The sequence below is a fragment of the Xenopus laevis genome, chromosome 5L (assembly GCF_017654675.1).
Source record: "Xenopus laevis strain J_2021 chromosome 5L, Xenopus_laevis_v10.1, whole genome shotgun sequence".
NCBI classification, from domain to species: domain Eukaryota; kingdom Metazoa; phylum Chordata; class Amphibia; order Anura; family Pipidae; genus Xenopus; species Xenopus laevis.
Genome location: NC_054379.1, coordinates 151,555,407 through 151,571,025, shown reverse-complemented (window position 1 = coordinate 151,571,025; position 15,619 = coordinate 151,555,407). Strand labels below are relative to the sequence as shown.

General features: G+C 38.4%; 1 protein-coding gene across 4 annotated transcripts in view; it reads left to right on the top strand.

Annotated features, from left to right (window-relative positions):
- Positions 1 to 15,619, top strand: part of nbas.L (NBAS subunit of NRZ tethering complex L homeolog) — a 457,628-nt gene that overhangs the window by 315,189 nt on the left and 126,820 nt on the right. For all 4 annotated transcript variants that reach the window (XM_041563562.1, XM_041563561.1, XM_041563560.1 and 1 more), the window contains 2 exons: positions 1,262 to 1,477; positions 3,894 to 4,096. In XM_041563562.1, the coding sequence (XP_041419496.1) occupies positions 1,262 to 1,477; positions 3,894 to 4,096 (419 nt within the window). The remainder of the gene's footprint in view (positions 1 to 1,261; positions 1,478 to 3,893; positions 4,097 to 15,619) is intronic.

Sequence of the window (15,619 nt, the reverse complement as noted above, 5' to 3'; positions counted from 1 at the left end):
ACGTGGCACATTTCCCTGAAATTGTGGAGCAGAAGACACAAAGCCTAGTTCAAGTTATGCTTTGTGTCTCTTTTAATTACATGTCTCTATACTTTACATGTATAACTATATAATGGATATTAGAAGTCACTGAGTAGTTCCATGACCAGATCAAGGTGCTACACCCCAAGCTCATTGCTTTTTTGTATGTCCCAGAAATCTGAGGAGGCAGTTAATCTGGTTTTCTCATCTGTGTGGTTTGAAGGGCTTGGAGGTGATTTCTATTTTAATGTCTAGGAATAATACCCAGCTAACCTCCATATTAAGGAAATGACTGCTCTCTCTGAGGTAATCTGTGTTGTGTTTCTATGTACAAAGAAGCCAGCCATTTAGTTCCAACCCCTATGCCATTTAGAAATAACCATTCAGCCAAGGAAAATTGTAAATAACCGCACACCCTACGTTCCCAAATCTCTCCTCTTGGTGTTCAGTGAGGGGGAATTGGCAACCTCCAGTCAAACGTGTAGAAATATCACCGGCACACAAGATATGCGTTTAGCAGGGCAAGCCCTTACAATTTTATTTAATGCATGGCGCAACGTTATATGCACCATGCTTGACAAAGTGGAGTTCACCATGCATTAAATGTGAATTTATATCTTGTGTGCCGGTTATATTTTTACAAATAACCGTTCAGCCAGCCATAGGTAGGCTTGTCATCATTACTACTTATTGGTTAGTGCTCCCATGAAATGGAAGTTAGTGCCCTAAGCTGGACTGAATGTGCAGAGAGAGAGAAGCATCATGTATACCCCTGTATCGATTAATCAAAGATATATATTTAATAGTGTATTTTATATGAATATATCTGTGTCTAATGTCTCTCCATCATGGAAGTTAATTTGTGTTGTTATCTCTCAATCAAATAGCATATATATACATGACACTTTTTATGCAACTCTTCTTTTGGTTCTCTTGTTTTTGTCTAAACAAAAGTCTAAAAATCTATGATCGGAAGTCATAACAAGCCTTCAGAAAAGCCGACAGACCCAAGCTTTCACACATCAGCTCTTTGTTCTCAATATTTACTTTATTGTGCTCAAAACGCCTGAATGATATCTTTATGGCCGTTGCTTTATATTGCATATTCTTAAGATAAGCTGTTGACAAAAGTTCCTTAAAATATTTATTGTAAAGGAAAATACCAAGCAATCCAAAGTTGTTTTTCATAGCCGCAGCGGAGACCATTTTAGTGCTTAAATGTTATACATGTTTGTATCAGTTGACAGTGGAAACAAGAACTGAGATGACTAAGAAAACGATCGCAGCAGTCAAGCAATTTATGGAAAAGCAAAGAAAAAAGAACCCTGGAGACAGCACCCAGATTTGTAACTCCTATGTCACATATGAGGTCGCCTTCAATCATCTACAACAATCTCTTGTGCATCTAGAAACACTCAATCACGATTTCATCAAGCACTTGAGGAGCACAGACCAGGTAATAAGAATGACACTCGTACCAATCTCATCATATATTGTGTCTGATTCGAAAGCTTAATTAATCTCTGAGAGATTACTCTGACACCAGAAACTGTATAGAAGTGCAGGAAACATATATCTTATAACAAAAAAGTTAATAGCATCTGAAAGTAAAGGAAAGTAGTTTCATTCCATGGGCAATAAGGGCTGTTCGTGAAGACCTTAACTCTGATGTAGCTGCTGATTATGTGCAGCAGATGATGTTTGTATGGTAGAGCTCCTCCCAAATTTAATTGACTTTAAATAACATGATGATTGTTCTTTATAGAAACAGTGTGTTCATGGTACTTGTCAGTCTTTAGACAGAGATCCCTAAGGCTTTTGCTGATCAAAACCCCCTTTTCCTCCATCACCACTCTAAAGCGACAGATGGACCTCATCATCAAGTCCTTCTGTCTCTGCTCCCTATGTTTTCAATAGGGACCTTTAAATTCAATAGTATTAAGACTGGTGACCCAGTATCCCATGTACCATTAGCCTAACACCTTGTGCACAACTACTGTATGCATTCATGCAGTCGGAATGACTGTCCATATTTAGATGTTGCACACAATGACTTGCAGTACAGCAAGATTACAAAGATTTCAAGATTTTCAAGTGAAGGCTGTTCATGAAGATGATTTTGTATGGTCGAGCTCCTCCCAAATTGAATTAACTTTAAGATGCATAACTACTATATGCTTAAGGGCAGTTGTAATGACAGTCCATATTTAGATTTTGCACACACTGATTTGCATTATAGCAAGATTACAAGTGGGGGCTGTTCATCAAGACCTTAACTCCAAGGTAGCTGCTGTTTATGTGCAGCAGATGATGCTTGTGTGGTCAAGCGCCTCCAAAAGTGATTATGATAAATAGTTTTTCACAATTTATGTTGTCCCAGTTGACTGTGTGTTTATAAGAGGTTTTCTTGTTGTTTGATGGAGAGTGTAAATTGTATCCATTCTTATAAACTGCCAAATGGCACTGATCAGTGGAAAGGAAGTTAGAAAGGGTGTTGTCTCCTCTCACTACTGCAGCTTGTTGTCTCATATGTACTGGAGCTATCAGGACAGACCAGCATAGTATAGTCTTATAAAGCCAAATCCTGGGGTACCCATACACCCAAAGACACAGCTCAGCAGACAGAGAAACAGTGAGGCATGCAATAATGCATTAAAGAAAACATTACAGATGGTTATTGAGTAGTAATAAGACAAGGAGCAAGAATCGTAGAGAAAATATGGAAGACACATAGAAGGTGAAATGGGAAGAGAAAAGCTATGTAAAAAGATATGTTTAAGTAGATGGGACAAAGTGAAGGGTAACACAATGGAATGCAAGTGAGAATTGTTGAAGAAAATACATCTGTGATATTAGGGTCTCCAAACAGTATAATGAATACTCACCACACAGGGGAAGTGGCCAGGTGCACCACCCTGAGCGCTCAGCACGGGGAGCGGACAAACCGAAAAACCAATAAGGAGCAGGCACTATACACAATAAACTTTCTTTACTTTGAACTATTGCCTGGTGGAAGTTTGCCTTCATTGAGTGCCTGCTCCTTATTGGTTTTTCGGTTTGAGAATTGTGTTGGAGATGAATTGACAATGAATTTATACAACCTTAAGAATTTTATTGTATACACAATGTGGCCATCATTCTTTCAAGTGTTAAGACAGAGATCCCTAAGGCTTGTGGTGGTCAAAACAATCTTTTTTCCCATTACCTCTCTAAAGACCATTGAATTTAAAGCACTATGTCTGAGGCTTATGACGATGAAGAAGTGACAGATTGACCTAATTGCCATTCTGTCTATTCTCCCGATGTGTTCAATAGGACCCGTTACATTCAACACTATTAAGACTGGTGACAGGTAAACAGGAGTGTTTAGACCATTGCTGTACTACATGAGAAAGCATTGGTAGTCCAAATACTGCATGTGCCATTAGCTTAACACCTTGTACACAACTATTGTATGCTTAAGTGCAGTTGGAATGATTGTCCATATTTAGATATTGCACACACTGACTTGTTGTAGGTCATTTTCCACTGAAACTTTGGTGTGATGGTGTAGGTAGTAATGCACATAATCCCCCAGTGAGAATTTGTATTTTTTACTTGAGTTCTGAGCTCCCAGTTGTGTACCCTCAAAGATTTGAGTAGTTGCAATTAAAGCACTTGTATATAAATTACAGATTTGCAGGAGGATTTACACATTGAAATCCAGCTCTTTGCACCATCCCACCATCCTCTGAAAGACTTTGATCCAGTATAATCTATATAAGGCCCTTCACTTTTAGATGTAATGGTTGCTTGACTGACTCTTATTTCTAGAATTCTTTTCTAAATGCCAGCAGTTATTTTCATACAAGAGAACTATATTTTTTTCCCAGGACCGTTTGCAGAAATATTCCTATTTATATGATGTGTCAAGGTCAGATGAAGAGAAGATAAAGGAGCTGGCAATAACAATGTGCATAAATGGAGAATCACTTGTCACCATCCAGAAGCTGCTTGAAGTTGCCGTAGGACCATTGGGAATCAGTGCGAGGGATATTGTACACTATTCCACCGAGAAAATAATTCTCTCATTGAGGTATGTAATCAATCACATAATAAAATGTAGATGGAAAAAGACCCCTTCTACCAGAAAACATGATAGATTCATAGGAATGGGAACGTGGTGTTCTGTTACACATATACAGCCGGATAATGGGATATTTCTGTACTTGTCTTTGGTGCTTCCGTATGACCACTAGACTATTCTTTGAACACAATCTTATCAAAATATAATTAAATGTAATCTTTTAATTGTAGAGCTCACTTTTGAGCTAAATATACAGTGACAGAATAAAGCTACAGTATATGTAAAGGGTCTATTTACATTGCATCTGATCCAAAGTCTTCAAGTATTACTGAACTGCAGTTCCAGTCATCTCCTATGAGATGGTGATGACTGGTGAAAAAAAGTCTCGGTGACACGTTTGGACAGTTTTAAGGGGAACATTTCTTTGTACAACTCTATATTTAAAACAAAAGGATACAGATTATCTACTTTGACTTGGCTGGAGGCCCTACACAATGGTGCTCCAGGAGGAGTCAAGGTCTCTAACTACTGTATCAGGTTATAACCGAGTCATGGTGCTCAACTGGGTAGTTTTTAGGGGAACATTTCTTTAGATGTACATGTTGTATATTTATGATAAATTGAATTTTCACCTTAAAGTTGAACTACTGTGACTTGGCTGGTGATCCTACAGGGATTGTGCTACAAGGGGAGTCAACGTCTATAACTATCTGGTAATAACTGGTGAAATAAAGTGACAGTGGCTCGACTGTATATCTTTAAGGGGAACATTTGATTATATGCACAATAAGTTATCTTGTACATGTTGTCTATTAGAAATAAACTGAAATGTCACCTTAAAGTGATACAGTTTAGCTCCTTTGACTTGGCTGTAGACACTACAATGATTGTGCTCCACGGGGAGTCATGGTCTCTAAGTATCTGGTAATAATTGTTGAAGTATAGTAACAGCGGCTCAACTGTGTATCTTTAAGGGGAACATTTGAATAGATGCACAATAAGTTATCTTGTACACGTTGTCTATTAAAAATAAACTGAATTGTCACCTTAAAGTAATACAGTTTAGCTCCTTTGACTTGGCCGTAGACACTACAAGGATTGAGCTCCAGGGGGAGTCATGGTCTCTAAGTATCTGGTAATATCTGGTGAAATATAGTAACAGTGGCTCAACTGTGTATCTTTAAGGGGAACATTTGAATAGATGCACAATAAGTAATCTTGTACATGTTGTCTATTAAGAATAAATTGAATTGTCACTTTAAAGTGATGCAGTTTAGCTCCTTTGACTTGGCCGTAGACACAACAGGGATTGTGCTCCAGGAGGAGTCATGGTCTCTAAGTATCTGGTAATAAATGGTTAAATAAAGTCATGGTGGCTCAACTGTGTAGCTTTAAGGGGAACATATTTTTTATATGCCGAAGAAATTATCTTTTATTTACAATAAATTGTATTGCCACATTAAAATGATGCAGTTGGACTACTTTGACTTGGATGGAGATCCTATGGGCATTGTTCTAACATGCTGTTCATTCTATTCAAGTGAATTGCTTGGTAGGAGCAATTGTAAAAAGAAGCCCTGGAAATAACATCTTCTAAGGACAGATTTCAGGGCTTCCTTGCATCTCACTGTCTTGTACTTTTCAATTTGCATTCATTGAATTATAGCAAGTTACATTTGCAAGTAGCATCTAAATGCATGCAGTTTTTCACTTTCTGCATGTGTGAAAGGGACCATTTAGTCTACTGTGTTGTCTGGGGCACTTAATGTAAATTTATAATTTTTTTCTATTGAGATGAATACTGTGACTAATGGGTTGTGGTGTGCCGTCTGACATCAATACACTGTTGGCTTCATCTAAATATTTTTTTAGTGCTTGATTACACTCCTTTTTTTGCTTTTGGTGGAATCCTATGTGGCCTTAATTTGCTGTTATTCTTTCCTTTATATCCTTCTGGTTCAGCAGATGTAGAGTTGCATCCCTAAACCCAATGAAGCGAAATTAGAAATGCATTGTGCAATTGTGTAATAACTGATCATTAGTATAAGTGTGTAAACACCTTCAGTCAGACGCAATGATTTGGAGGGCCAGAGCTGGCTGCTGCTCAGTGGGATGGGATTCATATTAGGTTGCTCAAATTAACCTTCTCTAATGTTGGCAAGTACCCTTGCTTTTCAGCCCAGCATGATCACACTGAGGCTGTTCCACGATGCCAGGTTCTCTGCTAAACCAGGGCTCCAAGCAGATATCATAAGATATTGAAAAACTGAGCTAATTAGCCCTTCCAGCACTGGAAGGAAAATGATTAATACCCTTTAGTTCTTACCAAAATAAAAGCAATGGAACAGGAGAATCTGAAGAGAATATCAGCCAGTGCCAAATCCAAACTCCGAGAGAATTACTAAAACACAGCTTAAAATGTGGACTTTGGCCTAAAGTACCCAGTACAACAAGCTTAACTAATTCAACACATTTTAGTGATAATTGTTTTTATACTTATATATTTATTTCACCTTTGACTGTTGGACAATGAAGCATTAGTAGTTACTGTAGCTCACAACAGAGCTAATTTATTATGGGGAAGAAGGTGCAAAGCACCGAAAATATAATTTACAGCCACAACCATCTTGCATTAAAATGGATGCAAAGTTGTGCATGTAATAATGGTGTTCATTAAAGGAACTTGCTCCCAAATATACTCCATGGCAATGCACCTCCCACGTCTGCTCTTGAATAAAGCGCAAGTGCACCCCCTGACACTAGGAACCCTAGAACTGACAGTAGGAACCATTTAACTTCAGTAATGTGTTGGCTTAAACAAACCTTACCGAGGTTCAATGGAACCATTGTGATTGGGGACTTTACTACCCTCAAGGGCTTAAATTCCTGGGGGAATTCCATACCATTTCAAATGAACTGAAGAAGCCACTCGGATAAGTGGTGAAACAATTTCAAGGAAAAAAAAAAACATCAATGTCCAGTTGCCTTTGACTTAATTTTATTAGATACTGTATATCATGACCTGGATAAATGAGAACCTTCATAGACACAACCTAGCTAGCTAAGCATAAATGACAATATAATTAGGGTGTGTTTTAGCACATCACACACAGTTGAGGTAGACACAACAAGGCCACAATGACACTGGAATTATGGGGGAAAAACATGGAGAACTGCTCATAAAAAACACACTTTGCGTTCTTTCCTGCGATTGTAAATGAGCCTTTAGGCCTCATTTATGTCTGCCAGGTCAGTGGGCAACTTGCGCATTTCCCCACAGTCAGTTGCACATAAACCACTTTCATTAAAGGTACTTGCGTCATAATATGCTCGTCGTTGCTCAGCCCTTCCTGCCTTCCATTCTTAATCAGCCACTGTTGCACTTACTGATACAGAGGAATCCTTTAGCTACTGCCACCTCATGACCAGGAGGTAGCTCCAGAGTTCCCAGGATGCCCTGCATCAATAGCTGCAGCACAGTGGCTGCAAAAGAAATAGGGTGCACATGTCACTCGCACACTAGAAATTACACTAGGCAGGCTTTGAAAATATTCGGCATGTGTGCAGGATTTGCAATGAAGCATGTGCACAAATGCATCAGATCCCATGTCCGTTTGCACCCACAATGATCCTGGAATTCTGAGCAAAACATTACATTGTGGGGAAAAAAGCATGCCAACTGTGCATGCCCTTTCATTTACATTTGCTTAGGACAGCCATTAAGTAAAGGGCTCTCTTGCCTCTGCACATAACAACCAACCAGCAGGTAGCTTGTAGAACAAAGTGTTTTAGGTGAGACGGCCATCACTCTTGTGTACCTAATGGCTAACTCAACATGGAAAATGACATACCGGTGAAATAACATGGAGAGTATATTAAATAGTAGAGCTTTATTATTCCTTGATAATATAGCATAACATAATAATAGAGCAAAACATCTTTCAGGACATCATAGTATACACACGCATATAAAAAAAAAATCATCTGACGCGTTTCATGCCTATTCCTGGTACTTCATGAACGTTTGCTATGGTTATATAGGGCTGGCTCTTCATATCAGTGGAACAAGGCACAATAAATGTTCATAAAACAAGGGCTGTTGTTAGACATACACTATTGGGCAGATTTAATAAGGGTCGAATTCTAAATTTGAATTTTCGAGTTGGATTTTTGGTTAAAACTCACAAATTCGAGTTGGCAATAATCCAAACTCGAATTTGACATTTATCATACCTGGACCCTGGCAACAACTCAACTCGACCACCTAAAACCTGTCATGTTCATGTAGAAGTCATGCAGGGGTCCGTTGACCCATTTGAAGATGTTAATAGCCTTCCTGGCATTAAAGTTTTTTTCGGAGAAAAAACTCGATTCAAGTTTATTCAAATTCGATTCGAAGTTTGAGTCGGGAATATTCTTTCGAGTTTTAGAGGTTCTTTTCTTAAATAGCTTCCCATTTGAGTTGTGAGTATATTCAAATGTATTCTGAGAAACTCTGATAAACTCAAAATTCAACCATTGATAAATCTGCCCCTATTTGTGGGCATTCCGCTTACAGAGGCGCCTCTGTTGGAAATGATGGCTGCCACTTAAATAGTTTAGGTAAGGCCTTCTTCTATTTTAGCACCATTATTTCCCTCTGTACAAAATGAAGTCCTTACAGAATTGGTTTGCAGAGAGAGGAAGAACTTGATTGGCCTGCGCAGAGCCCTGACCTCAACCCAAAGGGACACCTGATGGTTGAATCTGAATTCTGATGTGAGCCAAGCCTGATCCCCAACATCAGTGCCCAACTTCTTTCTTATGAATGGAAGCAAAACCCACCCAATCATGTTCCAGCATCTAGTGTTAAGCCTTCCCAGAAGAGTAAAGGGTCAAGGGTGTTTAACCATCAAAGAGAGGACCAATGTCATATGAAAGGAAAATTCAACCCTAAACTTAAAAAACCCTTCTTCCCTACCCTACATAGACCCCCCCTCCCTCCTCCCCCCAGCCCTGGGCAAATGCCCCTAACGTTTTACTTACCCCTCGCTGCAGATTCAGGCGTCCAAGTTCACGGGCGCCATCTTTAGCCGCTTCGGTAATCTTCGTAATGAGGGTTTTTTTTAAGTTTAGGGTTGAATTCTCCTTTAAGACCCTTAGATTTGCATTTAAAGGTTAGACAAGCAGTTATCCAAATACTTTTGGTCACATTGTGTATAGATAAACAATTGATTAGTGTCAGACTGGTAAGAAAGGAACATGGATTGTTTTGTCTGCATTGATATATTTTGTTGTTGTTTTTCTATGTTTGCTGTGTATTTGCTCAGATACAAATTAAGTAGCAGATCCTGTGAATAAAGTAAACAATTCCGTATAAATTAACTTTGCGTTAAGGATAAAAGACTTAAAAAGTCCAATTTATTTCCTTTTTAAGCTCATGTTGTAATTTGTAGCGCTACGCTACATTTTTTATTGAATGCGTGTCACTTTTGAAAAGTCGGGTGAGAAATCAAACAGGTCTTTATCAATTTAATTACAAGTCGGTGACATGGATTTAACCTTAATATTCTTTGGTGTAGTGTTTTCTCTTGCTTCTCTTGTTCATTTTAAGGAGAAGGGGGGGGGAGGGTGGCATGTTTTTGTTTGGCATTTAATTAATCAGGCGCTTTCACTTTTCAATTACTTGAAAGGTTTATTAAAAGCAACCGAGAGAAAGCAAACGGGACCAGAAACACAAAAATTCAAGCTTTTCAAGCTTTTCTTTGATCAAGTGCAAATGAATCCAATAGAGGAGTCCGAGGCCAATGCTAAAAGTAAATGTATTAATAAGCCCATAGTGAGGTGCCCCGTGGGATTAACTGCATTTTAGGGGCATATTGATTGATATTTCTTGTGCTGCTGATGCTCCATGTTGCACATACTTGAAGAATATACAGTTTTTGAATCACTGCAAGAACGTGGAATCCTTTGAAGTATCAATTCATCAAGACAGGGCACAATTTGTAGGGAGTCTCGATTTTGCACTTTTCATTGGTAAATGAGCCCTATGTTGTTCTCTACATTCATTAGTATTAAGTTACTGTAAAGAGGTGGTTCCCCTTCAAGTTGACTTAGTATGTAATAGAATGGCCAATTCTAAGCAACTTTGCTATTGGTCTTTATTAATTACTTTTCATAGTTTTGAATTATTTGACTTTTTCTTTTGACTCTTTCCAGCTTTCAAATGGGGGTCACTGACCCCATCTAAAAAACAAATGCTCTGTAAGGCTACAAATGTATTGTTATTGGTACTTTTTGTTATTCATCTCTCTATCCAGACCCTCTCCTATTCATATTCCAGTCTCTTAAGCTGACCAGACGCACCCTATCGTATGAATCAAGGATTCGTGCGATTTTCGGATCGTGTGTGGAGAGTGCCGACATCTTTCATCTGGCGGAGATTGGTCATTTGGTCAGCTTTGATTTTGACCCGACCGATCCAGCCGGAGCCCATTGAGCATCGTAATTGGATAGTTCGGCCATACGGCCGAACGTTCAAATTACCCCGATATAGCCATGCTCGTTAAACTTTTATGCGCAGAAGGGGAGAGAGGAGCGGCATCGGGGTCGCTGCCTCAGGCGGCAGCAGCCCACGGATCACCCCTGGGTTGAATGGTTTAGGATATAACAAATGATTTCAATGTGTTGGGACCTACAGACCCTAGAATCACTCGACTTTGATTCCATGAAATTCCGACATGTCACACAGAAGTCATATACTGTATGTAAGTAGTGAAAAAATCAAGAGTGGGCAAATTCTAACATTGTCAGATTTACAGTTTGTATCCCCTATGATAAATTTCGTTAATCCTGGTTAGGTGTCGGCAGCCAGTTGTATCATTTTGCTGCTTTGTTCTCTCCAGTATCAGGGATTATTAAATAAATCACCAATACCATAAAAACAGTGGGGCTCATTTAAAAACTTTGCGCAGGGCACATTGGTTCGCACAGTGAATATATTACATTTATAAAGCTGATAAAGAGTGTGTAAACAGAATTCAAATTTTTTTTCACACTGCAAAGAGCTTTGTAAATATGGCAAAAATCAAAAATTGTGAATATAATGTGCACACTCTGCGTTTGAATTATTCTACACCTTTGGTGGCGGAGAAAATATTCGCAAAACAGTTTTGCAAATTGTGAATTTAAGTTACTGTCAACGCCATTTTCGTACAACCTCGCACACTGGGTACACTCCCGCAAATATCTGTCTCATTTGTAAGACATTTGCGAAACTTTATTCTCAATGCGAATTCGCAAAAAAACGTAAAGACGGGCACAGCAGTGCAATATTCTAGCACTCAGGAAAAAACATGGGCAATACAACCGTTTGCGAATAGATATGTGCTGCATGAACTTTATAAATGACCCCCAGTGTCACTTGTGTTGTAAGAGGCAGAGCAGGAAGATTCATGCAACATTTCTTTGTATCTGAAACAGGTACAGGTGTGGGATCCGTTATCCAGAAAGCTTTGAATTATGGAAAGGCCATCTCCTATAGACTCTTTTATCCAAATATTCTAAATTTTTAAAAATGATTTCCTTTTTCTCTGTAATAATAACGCAGTAGCTTGTACTTGATCCCAACTAAGATGTAATTAATCCTTGTTTTAATCCTTTTTATTGGATTTTCAGAAAATATATAATTTATCCTTATTGGAAGCAAAGCAATCTCATTGGGTTTATTTAATGCTTACATAAACCAGCATTCTGGATAACAGTTCCCATACCTGCATTCCATTGGTGCAGAGCCAGTGGTGTTTTAGAAACGTAATGCCCGTATATACAGGTATGGGACCTGTTATCCAGAATGCTTGGTACCAGGGGTTTTCTGGATAAGGGATCTTTCCGTAATTTGAATCTTCATACCTTAAGTCTACTAGAAAATCATTTAAACATTAAATAAACCCAATAGGCTGGTTTTGCTTCCAATAAGGATTAATAAAATCTTAGTTGGGATCAAGTACAAGTTACTGTTTTATTATTACGGAGAAAAAGGAAATCATTTTTAAAAATGTTGATTATTTGTATAAAATGGTGTCTATGGGAGACGGCCATTCCATAATTTGGATCATTCTGGATAACGGGTTTTTAGATACCTGTATAAAGTTTTGTGAATGATCAGAGAACATGACAGGCTATCAACATAGTGAGTGTAAAGCCAAAATGTTGGGGTAATTAGAAGCTAGATATGATGCAGACTAGGGCTCTGGTTTTGCTCATCTGGGTATAAAATAAATAAAATAGGCAGATTTTTAAACCAGAAATATTGGGGTATATGTGATGTTGAAAGTATGTGAGTGATGAGTGATGACTGAGGACGCGTGTAACGTGTTTTATTAATATTATAATATAATATATTATTATAAATACTTTACTTTGGAGATGGTGCCTGCCATGTGTGTGGGCCCTGGATACCTGGAAGTAATTTAGATAAAATGGCAATACAAGTACAGGTGTGGGATCTGTTATCCAGAAACCTCTGAATTATTTAAAGGCCACTCTTCCAAAGATTCCCTTATATCCAAATATCTAGTAGAAGTAAATCTAGAGCAACTGGGCTTGCTCAATAATTCAAATAAAACAGTAGCTTGTACTTGATCCCAACTAAGATATAATTAATCCTTATTGGAGGCAAAACCAGCCTATTGGGTTCATTTAATGTTTTTAGTAGATTTAAGGTATGGTAATCCAAATTATAGAAAGGTACGTTATCCAGAAAACCACTGATTCTGAACATTCTGGATAATAGGTCCCATACCTATATTATGCATATAATGTAAAATACAGGTATAGGAACTTTTATCCAGAGTTCTCGGGACCTGGAGTTTTCTGGATAAGAGATCTTTCTAGTTTTAGTCTATTAAAAAATCATGTAAACTTTAAATAAACCCAATTGGATTGGTTTGCCTCTAATAAGGATTAATTATATCTTAGTTTGGATCAGTTACAAGGAAACCACAGGTCCTGAACATTCTGGATAAAAGGTCCCATACATATACTGGGAGAGCTTATGTTGCGAACACTCAGCCTTGTACTCAATCCAGGGGTATGTATGAACAGTGCTACGCAATATGTTGGCGCTATATACTGTAAATACATGTTAATAATAATAATAATATGAGATTATGAGAATACTATGAGAGTATTTTACCTTCTGAACTTTACAATGGCCATTCTGGGTATCTGCAATGAGATAACACAACGGGCCACCGAAATAGAGAGAGTCTCCTAAATTCCAGAGCCAATAAGCTGGAGCTAATTGATAGCTAGCTATGGAGCATATCAGGGTTGTGGCTTCCCACACCTGGGTATTACTGTTTCATACCTGCATTCTCAATCATTTCACCAAAAAACACATTTCTTGCTTAGTTTCAGGCAGTTAATGCAATTATTTAAATTTCTAATACTGCTTTCATTTTTGCCATTAATTTATCTCTAAAAGCGTACTGGGCAGATGAAAACTATTGCATTATGAAAGAGCGTATAGAAGTGTTCTGAGCTGCATGTTAAACGTTTTTATGCCTATGGAGCTGAATATATATTTTATTAGCACTTTATGTGCCGTATTAGTTCTCACTTCCAAGTCAGAAGAGCTCTATTAATGTCTAACACTCAGCATGTGCTCATGGCACAATGACAATTAATTCTATATATATATATTGTCACCAAGATGACACTCTCAGTCACACGCGACTCTGGATGTGGCTAAGGGGGTCCCCCCTCGTCTCTCCATCACCTTACACACAGGTTAGACTAGTGTTAGACACCCCAAAACATACCGACACCCAGAAAATTCACTCTCTTCCACCATTTATCAACAGGCGATAGAAACTAATATGATTATTTTCCTGCTCTGTATAAAGGTAATACAGGTATGGGATCTGTTATCCAGAACCCCACTATCCAGAAAGCTCCAAATTACTGAAAGACCATCTGACATTTTATCCAAATAATACAAATATTAAAAGATATTTTCCTTTTTCTCTCTAATAATAAAACAGTAGCTTGTACTTGATCCCAACTAAGATATAATTAATCCTTATTGGAAGCAAAACCAGCCTATTGGGTTTATTTAATGTTTACATGATTTTCTAATAGACTGAAGGTATGAAGATCCAAATTATGGAAAGATCCCTTATCCGGAAAACCCCCCGTCATCAAACGATATGTCTTGGCCCCATCCACGACTCATGACTCTGCTTGCTTAAAGGGATTATGTCATGATTTTTATGATGTAGTCTTTATTTCTAAATGACACTGTTTACACTGCAAATACCTGTAATTAACTCTGCAATATAAAATTCCTGAACCAGCAAGTGTATTTTTTTTAAGTTGTAATATTGGTGTGTAGGTGCATCTCAGGTCATTTTGCCTGGTCATGTGCTTTCAGAAAGAGCCAGCACTTTAGGACGGAACTGCTTTCTGACAGGCTATTGTTTCTCCTACTCAATGTAACTGAATGTGTCGCAGTGGGACCTGGATTTTACTATTGACAACTGTTCTTAGATCTAACAGGCAGCTGTTATCTTGTGTTAGGGAGCTGCTATCTGGTTACCTTCCCATTGTTCTGTTGTTAGGCTGCTGGACGGGGGGAGGGAGGGGGGGTGATATCACTCCAACTTGCAGTACAGCAGTAAAGAGTGACTGAAGTTTATCAGAGCACAAGTCACATGACTGGGGGCAGCTGGGAAACTGACAATATGTCTAGCCCCATGTCAGATTTCAAAATTAAATATCAAAAAATCTGTTTGCTCTTTTGAGAAATGGATTTCAGTGCAGAATTCTGCTGGAGCAGCACTATTAACTGATGTGTTTTGAAAAAAACTTTTTTTTCCCATGACAGTATCCCTTTAAAGTCATCATCCCGCCTCCTGATGTTACCTGCCCACCCTCTGATGTTACTTGCCCAGCTCAGAAAGGTGGTAGTCCAGTGGCTTATCTGACTGCAGGCTTACAACAAGGAGCAGACATTTTTTTTACAGCTTTCTCATGTAGGTAATTCCACAAAAAATAGTCCTCCGGGCGGCCTCAGCCAAATGAAGACGAATGAGCCATGTAAACCAGATTACTTTGCATTTAGTTCCATCAGAATGTATGATGTGTCCTTTCTTTTTATATACGTGTGTGTCTTTTTAAACAAAATGCAGAGTGATGCCACTGAGTGTGAAACAAGTGTGCCCTACTTACAGCAGCCGCATTCAAAGAAATTCACGGCCATGCTGTGCATTTATACAATTCAAAGGGCTGCTGATTTCAAGGAATTCCTCCTGAGATAGAAGCCTGGTTTCTTTACAATTATATAACAAAGCTTGTTTGCAGATCCAATGCAGCGAGAGAAGCTGAGAATGTGAATGATTAATGCTCTGGGTTCCTATGAATGATAGTAAAAGTCCCGGTAGTGACAGTCCTAAGCAAAGGGGAGGAATGCAGGAAAGACCATTATTTGCTAAATCATGCAGCTCTATGTCATCTAGTTCTTTAGTTCCTGTAAACTTTACCATATGTGTG